The following is a 22,799-nucleotide window of genomic DNA, read 5'->3' as shown; positions in this document are numbered from 1 at the left end:
CGCTGCAATCAGATCCAGGAGAAACCCAAGAGAATTTACGGACACCAGTGTCAGAGACCTTATGTGAGGAAACATGGTTCATGTTACTCTTACAAAGGCAGCTGCTCAGTACTGTGAGAAACTCATAAACCAGACTGAGATTTTTCCAAGCAGGTTTGCAACTGATGTGACAACTTTTCCAAATACCTGTGTAGCTGTCTAAACAAAGATTGCACAACTGGTTTAAAGTTACTCAGGGTAGCAAAAAAGACCTTGGGTTCCCTAAGTACTGGGAGTGATTTTAAAGCAGCTATTTTTAAACCTAGTGGAACATACGACCAGTATCAAGGGTACACTGTTAGACTCATGGGTGCCTCGGCCTTGGATAGTTTGCCCAACAGAGTATGCGAAGACCCAAGAAGTTTTTTCAGTAAGTGAGTTGAAATTGGCCCCAGCTGACCAGGAAGAGGGAGTGTAGAGTGAATGTAACAGCTTGTTCAACCGTCAAGATATTAGTAGGTAAAAAGGTTGCCAAAGGATTGCGCCCCGGTGGACAGACTGAGAAGGAGACAAATGTGGAGGAGCAGATGGGGCCAAAAAAAAGCTTGGTAAAATGACACCAGTTTTATGTGAGAAAAATTACCGAAAAAGTTTTCCGAAAGGTCAAGTAGAAGGTATTCATTGAATAAGGATTACTGGGTTGAGAAGTTTGTTAATCTCAGAGAAAGAAGTCTTGTGTTTTACACTGCTTTTATTATTAACACTGGAAAGTAGACGCCGTGCAGTGTTGACGTTGCTCTCTTTATATTTCAAACCTACGTCTGAATAAGTCACATGCAGCATGAAGCAGGAGGTGTGAGGTTATAGTCCTCAAGACGCCTACCCTTAGATTTCATTACTCTGAGTTCTGGGGTGGAACCATGAGGGAGAAAATTATCTGAGAGCGACAAAAAGAAATATAACTTCAAGCTTTTTCCACGAAGAAGGGTGTAAATTTAAAAATGTTTATAACGTTACTAAAGAAGAAGCTAGCACTCTATTGATATTTCAGCACTCGATGAATGGAAGCGACTTAAATTCCGGAAAAAATGGGAATTCTTTAAAGGTGAGAATGTATTGGTTTGTGGTTTTAGTAAATACTAAAGGTTTAAACTGTTGTAGCTTTTTTAAACTAATTTAAAAATATAGGATGATTATTGTCATGGTTGGTAACCGTGATATCTTGGGTGGTTTGCACGTGTGTGTGAAGCTGTGTGGTTTCGGGTCTTCACTGATTAGTTTTGTGGGCGTTCTCCGTTAATTGTACATCAGCCCCGGGCTGTCCACTCATTACTCATATCCCTATATAATGGGCTTGTAGCACGTCTCTCGTTGTTGTGTGAGAATCGGTGTTTAATGGTCCGCAAATACCCTGTTTGTTTGGCTTCAGGCTTGTCTGCTTTGGGATGTTCGTGTTTCCCGGAACATCATCAACTCTACGCCTTTCCACTCAGCCATCGCAAAGGTACTTACCTATCGCTCTATTCCCCCCGCAGCTTATCACCTATCCGTGTGCCATCCGTCTCCCTGATCCTGCGATTCTCAACCTCGTCAACTCATCCGGATTCCCTTACCCTTTCCACAACCCACCACTTCTTGGATGGTGTGTCTTCCCGTACATCTTGTCTTTTCCCCTGTTTGGTTTACATTTATTGCATTAAATCGGCTAAACTCGGCGATTTCGTCTCCAGTCCTGCCCTCACCCCATTTCTACTCGGTCACCATCGTGTGACTAGTAGAAGTTTTCTGGTTTTTGTGCTACAATTACCAATATTAGGCCGGCAAATCCTAAATTCGCGGGTCAATGTTTTCATTAAAAAATATACTGACCAAGTACTACTATACTAATTTATTATTATTTATAAAGAGTATGATTATTCCATTAATTAATCATGACAACAACATTTATATGTGGCATTACTTCCATCTTGGGATGAATATGTAGTGCAAATAAGTGTTTCTGCATCTAAATATATAATTATTCTGAATACTTAGACTGATTTAACTTTTTAATCTTAAAAATAATGCTATTAAAGTTTTGTAAGTGTCAACATTAGTCCAGACCCACTTCTAATGTCTCCAATAAGACAAAAATTCTCTGAGATATGAATGCAACCCAACAGAGGCTCTTCTGAGTCAGTGAGCGCTCCTCTGAGGAGAAACAGCATCCTTTGTGTCCCTGTACGTAAACCCTTGTAATCAATGTTTCTGATTATTTTCTTATTAATCTCTGGTGTTCCAAACAAATATGTGGCCAGGTCATGTTATTCTCTCTCTCTTTTTGTGCTGATGAAAAAAAAGTTCAGGTTTGTCAGACTGTTTTTTTAAAACCTGATAAAATGAAAGCTCATTTAAATTCAGATCATGAAAAAGAATACACTCTTGATTTCTGTATGAAGTGAGTGTTCTGATGAGTAAATATTAAGCACGCTAATTTCCAAAAAAAGTGTAAAAAGTGATGATAATACTTTATATGGCATTTATTGTATATACAGTACCATAGTACACACAGTAAATGTTTTCCAGAGCTGGGTAGGTAATGTAATCAGATTCCAAAAATCAAGTACTCATAATTAGAGTACATTACATTTTAGAAATGCTCATAATCAGATTACAGTTACTTTGGTAACACTTTATTTTACGGTTACATCTATTAGTTGATTATTAGCATGTATCACTAGAATATTAGCCATGTATTAGTGCTAATTAAGCGCATATTAATGCCTTTTTCTACATCCCTAATCCTACCCAATACCTAAACTTAACAACTACATTACTAACTATTAAATAGCAGAAACTTTCAAATTTATTGAGAGAAAAGTCATAGTTATTAGTAATAAGCAACTAATAGATGTAACCGTAAAAAATAAAGTGTTACCGTTATTTTTTATGGATTACATGATTACATATTATACACACAATGGCAGTAAATTCTTCATAATTTATTGATTCTCCCAAATTCATATCTTTTTCTCTCTCTCTTTTAAAATTTACTCTCTAAAAATACTACTTTTTTGTCATACATTTTGTTTTGGCTATATTCACAATACAGAATGGTCATGTACATGTCATGTAAATCATTTTTCAAACCATGCTTCTGAATTTGGGTGAAAAAAGCGCCTCTCAAGAAATGAGATCATGTATGACACAAATAATAATGCAAGTTACTAAATACTGGTGATGTCTAGCTGTGAAACACTATACAGTCCTCATCAATTTCCAGAAGGACCTTAACTGTTGAATTGAGAAATCTGACCTGAAAGACTTTGGCTGTGGACAAAACAAATAAAAATATTTCTGTTTTTAGTGTTCAAGCGTTCAAATTTATTTGACATTTTTATGATTTAAATAATTATTAGCTTTTTAATCAACTCACAAACCCACTGCAGTTCTTACATTAAGCCCGGTTTGGGAAACTGAATTAATGTCATTTTTAATGCATTGTAGGATGATGGCATCAAATATTTTAAATATATTTTCATTCTATTTGCTTTTTTTATATCAATATGGTACGTTTAATGGTAAGTTTAAAACAAGTTAGATAAAAAAGTTATTTAAAAAGTAGTCAGAATACATTACCTAAAATGAATTGCGTTACTAACTACAGTTTTCATCATGTAATCTGTAATCAGTAATGGACTACAAGTAATAATTGATGACAGACCATTGAATTATTCAGAAATAATGCACACCTGAGATGGTGATGCGGCCACAACGTCAAGTGCTTTTTTGTATTTTTAGTGTTTAAAAAAAACACTGACCCAAAAAAACACCCAAAAATAATTATACAAAGAAAAATCACGTAATACATTCTGAATAATTAAAGCATTAATATTACTCCAAAAGAATTGAAAGGACTATCCCAAAACAAGTGACTTATAGTTTTAGGCAAAGATTGACAAAAAGAGCAGGATGTGTCAATGGTGTTTTTACATTTTTGTAAGTAATGCTTAACAGGGTCAAATCTGTGAATAATTTTGTGAGATATTTCTTTAACTTTATTCATTAGGAAAAAAAAAATTGAGGGAGTGACCACACACGTGGCCAATTAATATCATCATAAATATTATTTCAATAGCACATTGCAGAAGGAATTGAGGTAATATTGTCCAAAAAAAGAATCTGACTTTGTAATTACACTTTTGCATTGAGAAACAAATACCAACCAGTGAATTCAACAGAAATCATTGAGCCATTATTATTGTTTCTAAAGAGCAGACAAATTTCCAAAGAGACTGAAAGCTATATTAAATTCATTCCTGGATACTGTAAATTAGTATTTCAAAACAAAATCTGAGTGACTGAATAAATGATTGTTATCAAATAACTGGGTTCAGTTAAAGTGCTTCTCAAAACTCAAACTGATGCTTCCTCGTTTCCTCGCTCCTCTGTTCTCCAGCCGTGACCTGAAACTAATCTAATAAATAAATACATCCACAAAGAAATGTAAAACAACAAATATTAAGTCTTTCTATATTTCCTTAAATATGTATAATTGCATTTTTGCCCACATTTATTATTTTTTTTAATTTGTATTTGTCAACATTTATATATTTTTACATTTATTCAAATGTGCATCATATATATATATTATATATATATCTATATATATATATATATTATATATATATAATATATATATATATTATAAATAATATACATAAATATTGAAATAAATGTATAAATAAATAAATGATGAAAAATAAATGTTGAAAAATACAATTATACATAAAGAATGGAATATAAAAGTCTAATTTTTTCAAATTTTTTTATTTATTTATTTATTTTATTTTTATATTTATATACTCACTGGTATTTATTATTTTGGATAACTTTGGCATTCCATTTAATAGAGGCTGTCCTGTAATACTTTCACTGGTGAGAAGTTCCTCATGCAGCAACACAGAGACAATACCCTCGTCTGATCCTCTTTACAATAAGAAGTGTTTTGCTGCCATCTGCTGGACAAATGCAGCAGCGCAGTATTAAACACATGATTATTGCTGTTATTTTATTTTTTATTGCTGTTATAACTAATGAAAATAGATAATATTTAATTTAATAAAAACTCATCAAAATAGCTTTAGCAACAATGTAGTTCATATTATGACGTAATCATATTTTTATTGTTTTCTTGGTTAGAATAAAGAACAACTGGTTTAATTATTTTTATTCTTTTTTATTTTTTATTTGTTTTTTTTTCTAGTTAGTTTGTGTAAGTGTTTGAAGTGTTCAGACTTACAGAAGTCAGTGATTAGAGCTTGTATCTGCTGTATTCAGGTTCAGGTTTGATGCTGAATATAAGCTGCAGTGTTTCTGTATCAATCTGCTTTAAGTTTAGTGTGACTTTATCTCCACACTGACTTCTGACTGACACGAGTCTGTCCTCAGGGAAGTGTCCTCTTCACGCTGGAGGAGGAGTCCCGCTCATCAGCGCTCCACACTTTATTGATATATATGGAGAAAATCAAAATGCTGCTTTCTGATTTGTCACTGATTGTGTTTGATGATTTCCTCTGTTGTGTCTAATAAGGGTAACAGTGTGGAGTGTCATTGGCAGCTGTGAGTCTCTCTCTCTTTAGGGGGCTGACAGGAGCCAGTTTCTTCAGTGTGTTTGAGGAGCAGACGAGAAACTTGTGCTGAGTTCTGAGTTGATGAAGTAGTGTGTGTCGAGCTGAAGGAGAAGATGGAGAACTGTCTGATGCTGATGTTTCTGTGTTATATGGTAAAACTCATCACCTCTGGTAGCTACATACTCAGAGTCCAGAGGTAATCTATTTAAAATGAACTGAAATAATTTACATGTAATGTTACGCTTTACTACATACTATGTTTGGTATGTTCACTAATTGTCTCTCTCTCAGGTGTAGACAGTGTGAGTGTGAGGTTGGTGAATGGCGATAATCCCTGTGCTGGTCGAGTGGAGGTTTATAATGATGGTCAGTGGGGAACAGTGTGTCATTATAACTGGGATATGACTGATGCTGCAGTGGTGTGTAGAGAGCTGGACTGTGGGACGGCTGTAAAAGCAACACGTAAAGCTCAATTTGGACCAGGATCAGGACCAATTTCAATGGTTTTATGTACAATGTAGAGGATCAGAGACTGCACTGAAAGACTGCAGTTTTTTCATACACATACAGTATACACAGAGAACTGTTATCATGGTGATGCTGGTGTCATCTGTTCAGGTAAGCTGCTCCAAACCTCAGTCTGTTATTTCATCTCTCTTTCATAATTCACACTCAATCAATAACATATTTATGCTGGTGTTAACAAACATCACTATCAATCTCATGAAACAGGCAGTCTCTGTTTAATTTTGTTCATAATAATATATTCATCTAAATTCCTTATTATCTTAAAATAAACTATGATGAAGAGAATCACCATTAAATGTCATGTGTTTTGTATTTTCAGACAGTCTGATCTGACAATCTTATTTATGTTGTTTATTTAATGAAGATTATCAAATTACAGACGAAAGATAAAATTATATATATGTGATGTGTTTTAGGGACATGTTCGTAGTTTTGTCGTGTTCACGAGATCTTTTTGTTGAGATTAACGATATTCTGATGTTTACGAGTTTAATGTGTAAACAACTCTGCGTGACCATAGCAACCTGGGATTATAAGAAGTGGATAAAACGACGGGCCGGTGAATTATTAGAAAAAGTCGTCAATTATTCCTTATATATTTTGCAAATATTGTAAACGCCTGACAATTAAACCAATTAAGTTTTGACTTTATGATTGTATTTATGATCGTATGTGACGTGTTGTGTTTTTCATTAACAAATGAAACTACGTAAATGATCCATTCATCAACGGACATGTATAAGCTAATTATAGTTTATTAATTAGCCAAAATAAAATATATATTAAATTAAACCTTTAAACTGCACTTCCATTAAAAATTAACGGAAGATAAAAAACCACAGATAATATTAGTGCAGATTATATGAAATAATAAAATACAAAATTTAATGACACAGTTTTCTCTAGTGTTTCAGGTGAGTAGAGATGTTTAATTAATAATCATTTACTCATGTAATGTAAACACAGGTCGTCATCCCACACTTGTTAATGGATCCCACCTGTGTTCTGGGAGATTAGAGATACTTCAGGAGAACAAACGCTACACAGTGTGTGACGCTGTCTTTGACCAGCAGGATGCAGAGGTTGTGTGTAGAGAGCTGGACTGTGGGGCTCCTGTACAGGTGCTGGGAGCAGCTGCTTTTGGCAAAGGAGACGCTCAGATGTGGACACAAGAGATTCAGTGCAGAGGAGACGAATCACACATTCGACGCTGTTCATTGTCAGCTTCACCTAAAATAACCTGCACCCATGACAATGGCATAGGACTGATATGCTCTGGTAAAATGTTCAACCTTGTAAAGAAAACAGTTAAATACTAAAATTAATTTCTTTGATCAATACCACAATCTGAAATCTTAGACTGTATTAAACAGAGATTAGAACTAGAGAATTACTCAGATTATCTCTGTTCTCTTGGTTTTTGATTGATTGATTGACTGATTGTGTTTGATTTCAGTAAGAACTGTGTTGTTTGTCCAGGTTACACTGAGGTTAAACTAGTAAATGGTTCAGACTCTTGTTCTGGAAGAGTGGAGCTTCAGTATTTTGGTAAATGGGGCACAGTGTGTGATGCATGCTGGGATATGAGAGCTGCCAGTGTCCTCTGTAGACAGCTGAATTGTGGGATTGCTGTGTCTGTTGTGGGATCAGACTGGTTTGGAGAGGGAAGTAATGAAACCTGGGCTGATGTGTTTGATTGTGACGGGAATGAAACAAAACTCGCAGAATGTTCCATCTCTTCATGGAGTCGAGCTGAATGTTCTCACAGACGAGATGTTGGAGTCATCTGCTCTGGTGAGCACATTCATTGACACACTGAAGTCATGGGTTTCAGAATAAAACTACACATTTCAACAAATGTAGTATATTTTAGATAAATATTAAATCACAAATAAATACTCTCTCCAGACAGTAAAGCTCATCTGGAGAACTGCAGCTCTTCACAAACTCTCAACTGCAGCTCCACACAACAGCCGTCAGTAAAGAACACTGGTGAGAAAATCAACATCTGGGCAGATTCTCCACTTGTTCGTGATCAAAAATACGTATGTACAATCACTGTTTTTTCTGTCTCTGAATATCAGGTCGCGGGTCCATCAGGCTGGTGGGTTCTGGGGGAGACTGTGCAGGGAGGCTGGAGGTTTTTCACAGCGGCTCATGGGGGACAGTGTGTGATGACTCCTGGGATATTAAAGATGCCCATGTGGTGTGCAGACAGCTGCAGTGTGGAGTGGCCCTCAGTAACCAGCAGGTACCAGCCTGGTTTGGTCCTGGTTCTGGACCCATATGGCTGGATGAGGTGGAGTGTGAGGGGAATGAGACGTCCCTGTGGAGCTGCTCTTCTCCAGGCTGGGGAAAACATGACTGTCAACACAAGGAGGATGTTGGAGTCGTGTGCTCAGGTAGACATGCTGATGAATTTTTTTCCATTAAAATTAATACACCATATTCATAGTATATTCATTTGTCCACAGTGCCCTTTGTTTTCAATTTAGTTTTTCTTTCAGTGGTATTTTTGCATTTCTATCTAGAGTTTAAAGAGATCAGGTTAACTGAAGGCTGTGAAGGGAATGTGGAGGTTTTCTACAATGGATCCTGGGGTAATGTGTGCTGGAACCAGATGGACAGAGACACAGTGAGTCTGATCTGTCAAGAGCTGAACTGTGGAAGATCTGGTGATTTGTCTGATTCTACAGCAAGAGTGAAATCAGCTCCTAACTGGCTGGATAATTTTAAATGTCGACCACATGATTCAAATCTGTGGCAGTGTCCATCTTCACTCTGGGGACAGAATAACTGTGGTGACAATGAAGTGGCCAAAATTACTTGCTCAGGTAAGACGATATTTAAATGATTTAATATGGTCTCAGCAGAGTGTGAATTACCCCACTATAATTGGGGGGTACTACTCCTTCACTTCTTTTGTGACCATCATGGTCCACTACCATATCAATCCCCACAGTTTTAGTCACATCTTCTATACATAATTCACACCCTATACTAAATTTACCCTAAACAGTCAATAGCCTAGTCGATCTGGATTGAAGCAGCAAACATTCAGTGTAAAAGTAAGAAAAAAAGGAATTAAATTTTTTTATTTTTTGATTAAAGGTTTTTTTGTTTTTTTGAATTGGAAACACACAAAAAAAAAGTGTGTTTTACCTCAAACTTGCGACTAGTTAACTTTCTAAAGAAGGCTCAATCGCTTCTCGGGTCGACATTAACACACTGACAAAATTATATTCAGAATTTTAAAATATTTTTATTCCACTTTTTAATGTGTGATTGTGTAAAGGTGTTCACGAGATAGAGATACCAACCTTTCGCGAACTTGCTTTCAACGTCGAACGAACACTCGTTCTCATGGAGACGCGGTGTTTACGGAGGGGAGGGGCTGTTGTGTGTGTGTGTGTGTGTGTGTGTGTGTGTGTGTGTGTCGGTTATGGCGCTTGATTTTTTTACAGTCTATGGTGTGTGTGTGTGTGCGCGCGCGCGCGCATGTGAGAGATGTATGAGTGACAGAGAGACGGAGGGAGAGCAGGGAAAGGAAATGCAGCTGAACGAATACGCTGCGTGTTTTAAATAGCGTTAAAAAATGAAAGACCTTGGGAAAGGAGATGACTAAGAACATTTACTCTATAATTTAATTTTATTTTAGTTAGTTTTGCCAAACACACATTACAGTTTTAGTTAGTTATAGTTTTTTTTTTTTTTTTGGTAATATATGCCTCGGTTTTATTTTTATTTCAATGTTTTTTCCCACCGAGTTTTCGTTATTTCATTCGTTTTCGTTAACAATTATAACCTCTGATCCCCCCAAAACTGATATTGCTGTCCTTTTGGGGGTAGTACCCCCCAGTACCCCCTGTAATTCGAACTATGGGTATTGGTATTGATATTTTCTTTCTATGCCATAAGTATGTGGTAAGTAAACTATTTTCTTCTGCAAGACTAAACAGAGCAGGTGGGGAGAGTATTTGTGATTGTTTAATGTTTAATTTCAGCGGAGAGTGATGAGTCTCCTCGGAGTCGTCTGACATGTTCAGCATCTCCTCACCAGAGACAGTGTTCAAGTAAGTTTCCTGATAATACATTAGTTCATGTTTCTTTGTGCAAGCCTGTATTTGTCTTATTTTATTATTATCTGTGCACTGGATTATTTGCATTTAAAATCAGTTTTAAATATTTTATATATTTAACCAACTCTGTCTTCAGTTTCGGTGTATGTTTTGTTGTAAATGTTCTAAAGTTTGTACTAATGTGTGTTTAAGATCATGTTCCTCTCAGACTGAGTGGAGATAAGAGCCGGTGCTCTGGGAGGCTGGAGGTGTATCATAACGCTGTGTGGGGCTCAGTCTGTGATGATCAGTGGGACATCAGCGATGCTCAGGTGGTCTGCAGGCAGCTGGGTTGTGGAGCAGCACTGAGGGCTGATGGGAATTCAGTCTTTGGTGCTGTTGAAGGTGTTGTGTGGATGAACAAAGGTCAATGCAGAGGGAATGAGATTCACCTGTGGGACTGTCCTCTCTCCCTGAAAAACCACACTTACTGCTCCCGCAAGAAGTTTGTTACACTCAACTGTGTAGGTCAGGCAAAATTTCTGGATCATTTCAGTGCTGATAATATTTGTTTAAATTAATCATTTGCATTATTGTATATGTGTTTGTGTCTGTTTTGCTAGATTTGTCAGTGTCCACTACTCCTGCCACAACAACATCAGTTTCTCCTCCCGTTCTCCTCCAGTGCGCTCAACATCAGTCTCCTCCCCCAAACTCCTCCAGCACTCCTCTCCGTCCCCCCAGTGCTTGTGATTGTTCTGGGAGTTGTGTTCTTACTGCTCTTAGTGCCACTGCTTATACTGATTCAGCAGAACAGAGTGATGAGGAGAGGTAGGAGAGATCCAGAGACTGTTATATTGTGTCTTATTCAGTGTGTGATCAGTCATGTGTTTGTGAACTGACAGCAGGTTTGTCTGTCTACACTCACAGCTCTCTCTAAGAGGAGACACAGGACGATGTCTGAGGCCATTTATGAGGAGATTCAGCACAGACACAATCACTTCACTCAGAGGGGTGAGACATGAGCCATCAATCTCATTTAATAGCATTAATAAGAGTCTGTCAGACAGTTGATGTTCATCTATTATTAGTCCTGTTAAACCTCCTGCTTCAAACCACAGAATTCCTGACAGAAAACCACAGAGCTGCAGGTGTATGTTTATATGTGTGTGTGTGTGTGTGTGTGTGTGTGTGTCAGTAAGTATCTCTTCCTGTGAGTATTTTTAAGATTTTCATAAGGATGTGTTCATATATTATTCTCTACGGTGTAGGCACAGGATGTGTGTGTATTTCTGGAAGGCAGTGAGGAATGGGTTCATGTGAGGATACATTTTGTGTGTTTGCTAATAGGCCTAACAAAAAAGGGATCTGCCTATAATGCTTTTAAATGTGAATAATTCATATTTGTGCTGTGTTGTCTACATAATAATTAAGGAAATGAGGATTCAGTCTGTTTGTAATGATGAACATGTTTCTGACTGCTCCGCTCTTCTTTAACAGGGAGTCTCATCTCTGAAGAACTGCATTCTGGGTATGAAGATGCTGATGAGCTTCTCTCAGGTTCGAGAGATGAAGCACACATTCACTTCACATTTCTATTAAAAGAAGACCCCTTTTTAATGAATTGATCAATGCCTCAATACTATTCAAATACTGCTGTTCAATTATATATTAACAGTCTACTCTCCTTTTTTAGCAAAAGAGTTCAAGACTTCATATTATGATGATGTCACCAACGGCAGTGGTCTGAAAGGTCAGGGACGTTTTTAATTGATCACATGATTCATCACCAACTGATTAATAAATTCACGATCTGCTAAAAGATCATATTTTGGTTTTGTATCCAAACATATTGTGTGTTGATGCAGAAGAGATGGTGAAGGAAATCACACCGGGATACTATGATGATGTCATCACTGATGGACTGAAACCAGATCGTGAGACAGGTGTCACTCTGTTATTCTACAGGAGCATATAATATACTTTTAAATTAAAATATTACAGTACACTGAAGACAGATATTTCAAATTTGTTCTGAATGTATTGAATGTGTGTCTGTGATGAATGTGTGAATTTGTAGAAGACACACCTGAGAGCTATGATGATGTCATGACGAGCGGACAGAACTCTGATATCAAAAAAGGTGTTTTACATAATCATTTTTTTTTTAGATATTCCTCTAAAATCATTACAGACAGTATTTTAAATTAGTGTGTTAATATATATATTTTTTTTTTTTTTTGCCTTATTTAATTTTGACTCATATTTTTTATGTGTAGTGAACGCACCAGAGAATTATGATGATGTCATTATTAATAGAACGAGCTCTCAAGGGATAACAGGTCAGTTGCACTAAACTGTTTATTTATTTTTATAATCATCCTTTGCATGTTTACATGAGTATTGACATCTGTTCTGTGTAATCAAGTCACTTAATGAGCAGGTCATAAGGTTTTTCAAAAAATATATTTTTTGCAGTTTTTAACATAGCTATTCTCCAATGTAAACAGTCTGCAAAGTTGTTAATCAAAAAAGTGCATGATAAATAAAGATATTAGCTGTCCCAAACAGACACTATACATTATGCACTCATCCACTATGTACTTATGCACTATGTTCCTTAACCATGTAGTGTATGAATTATATTATATGCAGTTATTTTGTCATTCATAATTGGAGTCTGATAGCCCCTTCCCCTTCGCTACGTAATTAAAGCTGTGACAGTTGAGTGGATGAAGTGTCCAACATTCCACACTTCGTTTTCTCGGTTATTTAAGTGCATCATCCAGGTATTTAAAGTGCACTTTTTCTTTTTGGAATTTTCAGTGTGAATGCACTACTCGCATTATTCATACTAAAAAACATCATAGAATAGTGCATGAGCACACAATTTGGGACGCACCTATTGTCTCTCAAAAGAAAGAGTTGACTCTGAATCGCGTTAACGAGTCGTCATATTTTCGGATCTTCTGCCTGTTACCAGTATTCGTCACTAGGTAATACATTTGCATAATCCCCGCCTGCTCGCGAAATACGAACACTCTGACCTGCCCACAAACACTTCTGCTAGTTAGTGTGTTTACATCATGTCGAGAAGATGCTGTGTTCTGCGCTGTGAAAGCAAGTTTGTTTTGTTTCGATTGTTGAAAGATGATGATGTGAAGAATTAGTGGTTAAAATTATTATTTTTTCCACGATACCACGGCAATACAATTCGAACCTTTTGTTGTGTGCTCGTCATTTTACCGAGGACTGCTTCTCTAATCTTGGCGAGTTCAACGTGGGATTTGCTAAACGCTTGTCCATGAAAGATAACAACGTTCCCACATGTGCACCACAAATAAGTAAATAATAATAATGAATGCAATAAAACTGCTGTTACATCATGCACAGTACCACATACAAGTGCAATAAAACTGCTGTCACATCATGCACAGTACCACATAGTTTATCGTCCATCATTCTCAGGGACTCAGGTTATGGGAGTTGTCATTTTTTTTCTGACACGCATCTTTGTATACAGAAGAAAAGAGGCCAATCATAAAAAGACTCTGCCAGCTGACCAATCAAAAGAGCAATGAACTAGAGCTTATAGGGAAGGGAGGGTTTTACAGAACTGCTTCAAACAAATCATTTTGAAATAATTGAAAAGTGATTCTTATTATTAAATGTATATTCTGAGAAAATTACAATGTTTTCTCACCGTAGATGCATTTATATTAGGACATTTTTTTGTACCATATGTTATGATATTTAGTGGGCGCATTTATCATGGGGGTCGCGGGCTTAAAAGTTTGGGAACCCCTGAGAGGTTTTATGACATCTTGATCAGAGAGAGTTCAGGAGGAGTATGATGATGTCATGAGTGTCACTGAAGATGTGACAAACCTGTTGGGTAAGTTATTATAACATTTTTTGTTGTCATTTTTTATATAACATAGATATTTATATTTCAGTATTTTTTTTATATTTTTCCAGTTTTTTAGACTTAAAATATTTATCCAATTACAGTATTTGACATGATTAAAGTTTAGTTTAGTTTTATTTTATTTTATTTTTTAATAACAGATTACGATGATGTGGAGGAGGAGTCAAACAAAGAAGGGGGCCATTTGGCTCAATGATCTCATCCACTGCCTTGGTTCAACACATCTGAATTGAGTAATATTGCTTTTGATATGCTGAATCTCAGGTTTTTATATTTTTTACCCATGTTTTGTATTAAAACTGTCATGCTTTTGTGAGATTTTGTTGTATTGTTTTTTGGTGTTGTTAATAAAAAATGAAAAATTTATGGTTTTTTTGTTTTTCCCCCATGTTTTGTATTAAAACATTTAACAACCCCTGAAGTCAAAAGTCTGATCTTACTTTATAAACCACAGCCACAGTGATAGTTGAAGACATATATCCTAAATATAAGCCCAATCAACCATCAGTGATGTAACAGCCCTCAGCATCACAGCAGCAAGTACCGGAGTTTTAAAGCTGAGTAAATGTAATAATTTAAACTATGCCCTAATCCTGGCTTAGTCTAACTTTATTGTGCTCTTGTTTAGACCATCATAATAGTGTAGTAAAATCCACCTAATTTTATGCACATTTGTTAAAAAAATAAAATGATATGCTCAACTTATTATAATTTATACATTTATAGCAAAAATCAACTATTTTAATAAAAAGTTTCAGTAAGTCAGCAGTCAGTGATCAGAGCTTGTATCTGCTGTGTTCAGGTTCAGGTTTGATGCTGAATATAAGCTGTATTGTTTCTGTATCAATCTGCTTTAAGTTTAGTGTGACTTTATCTCCACACTGACTTCTGACTGACACAAGTCTGTCCTCAGTGAAGTGTCTCTTCACGCTGGAGGAGGAGTCCCGCTCATCAGTGCTGACACTCTATTAATATATATGGAGAAAATCAAAATGCTGCTTTCTGATTTGTCACTGATTGTGTTTGATGATTTCCTCTGTTGTGTCTAATAAGGTAACAGTGAGTGTCATTGGCAGCTGTGAGTCTCTCTCTCTCTTTAGGGGGCTGACAGGAGCCAGTTTCTTCAGTGTGTTTGAAGAGCAGACGAGAAACTTGTGCTGACAGAATCAAACACACGGTGTGATGAGCAGAAGAAGATGGAGGGATGCCTGACACTCATTTTACTCTCCTCCATAATCACTATAACCACATCTGGTAAGTACAACATAGACAATAAGATGTGAAATTACACATTTAAATGAGCCACTTCATCTATAAAGGCCTCATATCACTAGAAATTGAATAGATGCCATCTGTAATATTTAGAAATTGTATCTTATTACATTAATTCAGTAATTATCAATTAGATTTTATAAACAATTTGGGTTTTTACAGTCTAATAATTTAATGATGACAGGATTATCTGTAGTGTTTATCCATCTTGAAATATCTATAAATGCTTGTATTTGAACCTTGTTGAAAAGTTTTACAGTTGGTTTACTCAGAATTATGCATTTAACCCATCTCAACAGTTGTGAACACCACCCGGAGCAATATTTTCTGCTTGTAGTTGGTGGGTGATTTAAATCCCTAAGTCTCTGAAGGTGGAGAGAGAACTGTCCTCAGATTTTGAGATTGTGAGGTAAGTTGGTGGTAAGAAAAAATTGGTGTTTCTCAACTTGATATTGTCTTGTGTCCACTACTCCCTGCCGTCCTTTTACAACAGATTATGACATCAGTTGGTGTTTCCAGATTTGCAGTGTCAACATCAGTTTCAGCTTCTCCTCCACAAACTCTGAACGCAGCTAGTCTCTGTCCCCCCAGTGTTTGTGATTGTTCTGGGAGTTGTGCTCTTACTGCTCTTAGTGCCACTGCTTATACTGATTCAGCAGAACAGAGTGATGAGGAGAGGTAGGAGAGATCCAGAGACTGTCATATTGTGTCTTATTCAGTGTGTGATCAGTCATGTGTTGTGAAACTGACAGCAGGTTTGTCTGTCTACACTCACAGCTCTCTCTAAGAGGAGACACAGGACGATGTCTGAGGCCGTTTATGAGGAGATTCAGCACAGACACAATCACTTCACTCAGAGGGGTGAGACATGGGCCATCAATCTCATTTAATAGCATTAATAAGAGTCTGTCAGACAGTTGATGTTTATCTATTATTAGTCCTGTTAAACCTCCTGCTTCAAACCACAGAATTCCTGACAGAAAACCTCAGAGCTGCAGGTGTATGTTTATGTGTGTGTGTGTGTGTGTGTGTGTGTGTGTGTGTGTGTGTCAGTGAGTATCTCTTCCTGTGAGTATTTTAGATTGTCATAAGGAGGAATGGGTTCATGTGAGGATACTTGTGTGTTTGTTAATAGGCCCAAAAAAGGGATTTCTGCCTATAATGCTTTTAAATGTGAATAATTAATATTTGTGCTCTTTGTCTTACTTTATAATGGTAAGGAAATGAGGATTCAGTCTGTTTGTAATTATGAACGTGTTTCTGACTGCTCTGCTCCTCTTTCACAGGGGAGATCGAGAAATGAAACACACATTCACTCCAAATTCCACACAAAAAAGACCCCTTGTTAATGAATTCACATAAATTAATAAATAAATGAGTGAAGTGAACTAATTATTTTACATATTTGATTAATGACCCAATACTATTAAAATACTGCTGTTCACTTATATATTAACAGTTTTCTCTCCTTTTTTAGCAAAAGAGTTCAAGACTGCATCAGGTCAGTAACCTATTTAACTGATCACATGATTCACTACCAGATGTTTAATAAACTCTGATGAAAGAACATAATTTGGCTTTTGTATCAAAACATATTGTGTGTTGATGCAGAAGAGATGGTGAAGGAAATCACACCGGGATACTATGATGATGTCATCACTGTTGGACTGAAACCAGATCGTGGAGACAGGTGTTCACCATTCTCTCTTATTATACAACAGCATATAATATAATATGATAATAATAATATAATATAATATAATATAATATAATATAATATAATATAATATAATATAATATAATATAATATAATTACTACTAATAATAATAATATTCCTTTAAAATCAAGATTGTTACAGATAATATTTTTAATTACTGCCTTAATGGGTTTTTTGGTTTACATTTAAATTGACTCATATTTTTATGTGTAGTTGACACACCAGAGAATTATGATAATATCATTATTATTATATTTTGATCTCTAGGGGTGTAAGGTGTGATGTGCAGAGATATATTTTTTTTATCCCTTTTTTTTCATGTTTTCATGAGTATCATGTGTTCTGTGTAATCAAGTCACTGAAGGGAAAAAGGGATCCTTCAAATGTGATAGTGTTTTGTTTTATGAAATTATATTTTTTTTTTTTGTTATTGTTGATAGGGGGTTGTTGAGGAGTATTATGATGTTGTGATTGTTGTTGGTGATGTTGTGAAACTGTTGGGTAAGTTACTGTAACCCTTTTGTTCTCATTTTATTATCATCTTTATTTAAATTTGAATATTTTTTATATTTTTCCAGTTGTTTAGACTTAAAATATTTATTCAATTATAGTATTTGACATGATTTAAGATTTTGTTTTTAATAACAGATTATGATGATGTGGAGGAGGAGTCAAACAAAGAAGGGGGTCATTTGGCTCAATGATCTCATCCACTGCTTCGGTTCAACACATCTGAACAAAGTTCGAGTTATTGATATATTGATATTGTTATTGATGTCAAATCTCAGGTTTTTATATTTTTCCCCATTTTTTGTATTAAATCTGTTATGCTTTTGTGGGATTTTGTTGGATTTTTTGGCCTTTTTAATAGCAAAAAAAAAAAATGTTTTGTATGTCAATAAGAGATTACATGATGCCGGAAGTCAAATGTCTAATCTTACATTATAAAGCACAAACACAGTGACAATCAAAACATCCTAAAAATAAACCCAAATGAGCATCAGTGATGTAACAGTCCTCCGCTTCGCTGCAGAAAGTACTGAGTTCATGAATAATGCTGAAAAAATGCTTGCATTTATTTTGGATGCGATAAATAACTTTCACAATAGAAAGAAAAGAAACAACAATCAACTAAAATCAACTGTATCGACTATTATTATCTTATGCGATCAGGCGTGTTATAAACCAATAAATAAATTATGCATATTGCTTGTCTGCTGGGCTTTTATATTTTACTTATATATTACTTTTAAATTCTACATTTTACTGTAGAAGTGTTGAATTATATGTGAAATTCAACAAACTGTAACATGTTTAAAATATATATACACCATATGTAATAATAGAACAATATATATATTAGGACTTTATAATGCTTAACAACAGAATATTAGAATCCCAGTGCAGCTCATGTCATATCCATCAATATAAAACAAGCACAGTTGCCTGTTGTGTGACGTCACAGCAATTTCATCAATACATAAGTGCTGCAGTCATAAATGAATCCAAGGTCATGTTCTTCTACTTTTGGGTATTCTTTTCTTTGGAAATTATCCTGCAGTACTTAGTTATTCAAAGCTGCACACAAGTTTATGAGATCCTCTTCATTGATGACAAACAACATTATGGAGCAGCAGGTGTATTTTTTTTCCATTTTATTAAACCGCTCATTAATACAAATAACTGATCAGCCACTCATGCCTTACTGCATTTAGACATGTAATCTCACAGCTCCCTCTGTTGGTGAAAATAATCATTACATGATTTCTCTGGTAACCAGCAGAAGTAGTGGTTTTAATTTTAACCATCACACAAGTGTGTGGGAACCCCCCAAGAGCATGATTTGTACCGAGGGGGGCTGGTTCTGACATTGCTTAGAGCCCCTTAAACGGCAAATCCACATCTGGCCAGCAGGTTATGTCGGTCAGGCTTTTTGTATTTGCAGCTGTTTTGAACATGTTGAAAATCAGGGACAGTTTCATCTGGAGACAGAACATGGAGAACGGGAAGGTCTGGTAACACTGCGTTAAAGACTGTTATTATAAAACTGAATGAAAATATCAGAAATATCACTCTCACTGCTACAGTGTATTTACAACATTCTGTATAAGAATACATTATAGCAGAAGACAAAAAATAAAATGAATGTGCTGTGAAATGAACTCTAAATGAAATAAATTAGATTCGTAGCTGTAATGTAGAACAAATAAATGAACATTCTCTAGAAATTTATTTTTCCTGTCACAAAAAGTTAATCAATAAGAAGCTCCCTCATGTTGAGACACAAGGACTAGACTCTTGTCTGCTGTATAATAAAAAGTGTTTTGCTGCCATCTGATGGATGAATTACACATTACAGTGTTAAATACACAACTACAGATAATATGTCTTTGATATAGTGCCAAATTAATATCTTTGGAATAAAAGCCAATGCCTATTTACAGATCTTATCTGAATAGCCCTGAATAGCTGTACACAATCAGTCCAGTTCATTTTATAATGTGTTAACATACTGTGTATTGTGCTCTTGTTAGAACATCAGAGCAGTGTTGTTCAAATGCACTTACAATCATGTACAGTTGTCCCAAAAAATAACTCTAAAATGTTCAGTTTATAATTTATTTTTTTTTTTTGTATATAATATCAACAATTTGTGAGTTGAGTTTTATTTAAGTGAGTGGTCAGTGATTGGTGCTTGTATTTTATGTGTTGTGTTTAGGTTTTTGATTTCAGAATATATCAATCTACTTTAAGACAGAATCAAACACACGGTGTGACAAGCAGAAGAAGATGGAGGGATGTCTGACACGCGTTTTACTCTCCTCTATAATCACTATAACCACATCTGGTAGTAGGCTACAAAATAGTAAAGAGGTGAAATGATACATGTTTAAATGAGCAGTTTATCTGTGATGGCCTTATATCACTACAGCTGGACAGAGGCCTATGTAGTCTAGAAATAGAGATTTTGAGACATTAGACTATTAATTATCAGTAATATTTTCTAATTTATCAATGTATGTACAGACAACCAGTGTAATGACAAGATGATTTATCTTTGACACTCAGCTTGTGCTCCAGCTTTAGTTTTCCAGATATGAATAATATATTTATATTTGTGTGTAATGTGTTCTTCGTATCATATGAATATATGAAGGCTTCCAATGCAAAAAAATAATATATTTATATTTGTGTGTAATGTGTTCTTAGTTTAATATTAATATATTTTGGTTTTAAATTAGCAATTTTTTATCAGGCTCCCATATGTTTAGGTTCAGTAATTTCACTGTAATAGCAAGTTATTGAATGCCTTATATTAAAAAATGTCCAATGTTATTTTCATAGGAGTCTGATAAATATGATCTTTTAAAAACAAAAATCTCAGACGGATATTGAGGTTTTTGCAAAAGACTGCAATTAAATCTTCATATGTTCTTCAACTTTGCTATATTCTACAGAAGATTGTAGTCTGTTTCTACTGGCTAAATCTCTCTCTTTCACGTACAGACTTCAAAACTGTTAGGATGGTCAGTGATAACAGCCTCTGTGCTGGTCGAGTGGAGGGTCTTCATGATGGACAGTGAGGAACGGTGTGTGATGATGACTGGGATACTGATGATGCTGCAGTGGTGTGTAGAGAGCTTGGATGTGGAGAAGCTGTACAAGCTCTGGGTGATGCTCATTTTGGAAAAGGATCAGGACCAATCTGGACAGATGATGTGGCCTGTAGCAGATCAGAGTCAACACTGACGAACTGTAGTTCAGGAGGATGGGGTGATAGTGACTGTGATCATGAGGAAGATGCTCAGGTGAGTTGCCGCATACATCACCCTGTTAATGCATCACTTATCAGACTTTCATCCATTCAGACATCATATACTGTATGAAATGTAAAGTAATTTGATGTAATTTCTTTTCAGAGCAACTCATCAACAACGAATAGATCATTATTATCTTATTATCTAAAACACTTATCCTTTAAAAGATAAACACTGATATGCTGTTGGTTTTATGCCTGTAATCGTAGTTACAGATGATCTTCTGTGTTGTGTAAATATTACTAGAAACCTTAACCTTCTGAAGATTTAGTCTTGTTGCTGGTTCTCACCTGGATTACAGGAGTCAGGTGGTTGGAGTTCTCCTCTTAGGTTTTGATACTTCAGACAGACCGTGGACTGCAGGCTGCTGTTTGACAAAGGATGCAGGGGTGTGTAGAGGCTGGGGGTCCTGTTACCTCAGCTGCTTGTGGACAAAGGAGACATCAGAGACACAAGAGATTCAGTGCAGAGGAAATAATCTCAGATTCAACGGTGTCCAACTTCAAACAACAACATACAGTTGCTCTCAAGAAAACAGTGTGGGACCTGATATGTTCTGGTAAAATGTTCGATATTTAACCTTTAATAGTGGTGCTTGCCAAAGGCAGAGCACTTATTATTGTTTTTCCAAACAAAATTTTGTCATGTAACTCTTCCCGCACTGTTGTACACCCATGAATGAAGTGTCAAATGCCAAAGGCAGAGCACTTATTATTGTTTTTCCACACAAAATTTTGTCATGTAAACCCCCTCAGGAACTACTATGATGTTTCAATCACTGCTTCATTGCACAGTAATGTGGGATTGCAAAAATGGCAGTAAAAAATCACTGTACTATAACTACTGGTTTTGTTTCTTCTTTGACAGAGTGTGTTTAATGTGAATTTGATCTGCTGTTTTCGTATTTTTGTCTGGATTTTGACATGTTCTGGCTGGATTCTCTCCCAATCACTGCACATGGAATCTACCTGTATCTCGTTCTCGTGACACAAGATCACCCGGCTCTCACACACACACACACAGCGGACAAAAATGGGCAAAAAAAATCACATAGACTTACAATTGAGAGAGTGTTTGTGAATTGAATCGATCTCTCTCTCTCTCTATCCTTAAGACCTTAGGAAACCCTTCCTCTCTCTTTCTAACTCTCTCTCTCACTCATTTGACTTATCCTTTCAAGTAACCAATAAGCAATGTCCAATAATCTTCATAGCCCCACCCTAGCAACCACTTACAGCACCCTAGCAACCACTTCATAGACTTCCATTTAAACAGATCAAAAGTGATCTTTGGATAGTCATAGAAACATGGGTTTTTTGCTCTTTTGACTCATATTAGCAAACAGGAATCCATCAGGCTAGACATGCTAGCACTAAATAGCTACATGCTAATAGTGATTAGCTAAGTGCTAAATCATGCTAGACATGTTAAAAACTCTATAAAACTACCAAACCACCTAGCAACATGAGAGAGTAACCACCCAAAACACCCTAGCAACCACATAGCCACCACCCAGAACACCTTAGCAATGCCCTAGCAACCACTTAGCAATGCCCTAGCAGCCACCCAGAACTCCCTAGCAACTGCCTAGCAACATCCTAGTAACCACCCAGGTTACCATAGCAATTTCCTAGCAACCACCCAGAACACCTTAGCAACTCCCTAGCAACCATTCAGAACACCCTAGCAACAGTGCAGCATTTTACTATTGTCACATCCATGTGAAGTTGCCGTGTATAAGGGCTAGTTATTTGATTGTTTGTTTTGTATAGTTATAGTGCAAAAAATGTTAAGAAGAGTTAAAATAGTTTTGAAATGAGTGTCCGTTATTGTAGGAGAAGTGTGCTGTTTTGAATGTTGTGTGTCTTTTGGGGTTTGTGTGTAAA

The 22,799-nt window shown here is 36.0% G+C and overlaps 1 protein-coding gene across 1 annotated transcript in view; it reads left to right on the top strand.

Moving 5' to 3' along the window:
- The window catches only part of LOC122136980, a 289,114-nt gene extending 270,829 nt beyond the window's left edge, over positions 1 to 18,285 (top strand). Inside the window, exons 4-10 of the mRNA XM_042721846.1 lie at positions 11,678 to 11,737; positions 11,874 to 11,930; positions 12,046 to 12,123; positions 12,258 to 12,320; positions 12,457 to 12,519; positions 14,010 to 14,072; positions 17,744 to 18,285. Coding sequence (XP_042577780.1) covers positions 11,678 to 11,737; positions 11,874 to 11,930; positions 12,046 to 12,123; positions 12,258 to 12,320; positions 12,457 to 12,519; positions 14,010 to 14,072; positions 17,744 to 17,799 — 440 coding nt within the window. The 3' untranslated portion in view covers positions 17,800 to 18,285. The remainder of the gene's footprint in view (positions 1 to 11,677; positions 11,738 to 11,873; positions 11,931 to 12,045; positions 12,124 to 12,257; positions 12,321 to 12,456; positions 12,520 to 14,009; positions 14,073 to 17,743) is intronic.
- Positions 18,286 to 22,799: the final 4,514 nt, after the last annotated feature.

The sequence above is a fragment of the Cyprinus carpio genome, chromosome B4 (genome assembly GCF_018340385.1).
Source record: "Cyprinus carpio isolate SPL01 chromosome B4, ASM1834038v1, whole genome shotgun sequence".
NCBI classification, from domain to species: domain Eukaryota; kingdom Metazoa; phylum Chordata; class Actinopteri; order Cypriniformes; family Cyprinidae; genus Cyprinus; species Cyprinus carpio.
This window is presented reverse-complemented; position numbering and strand designations above follow the sequence as displayed.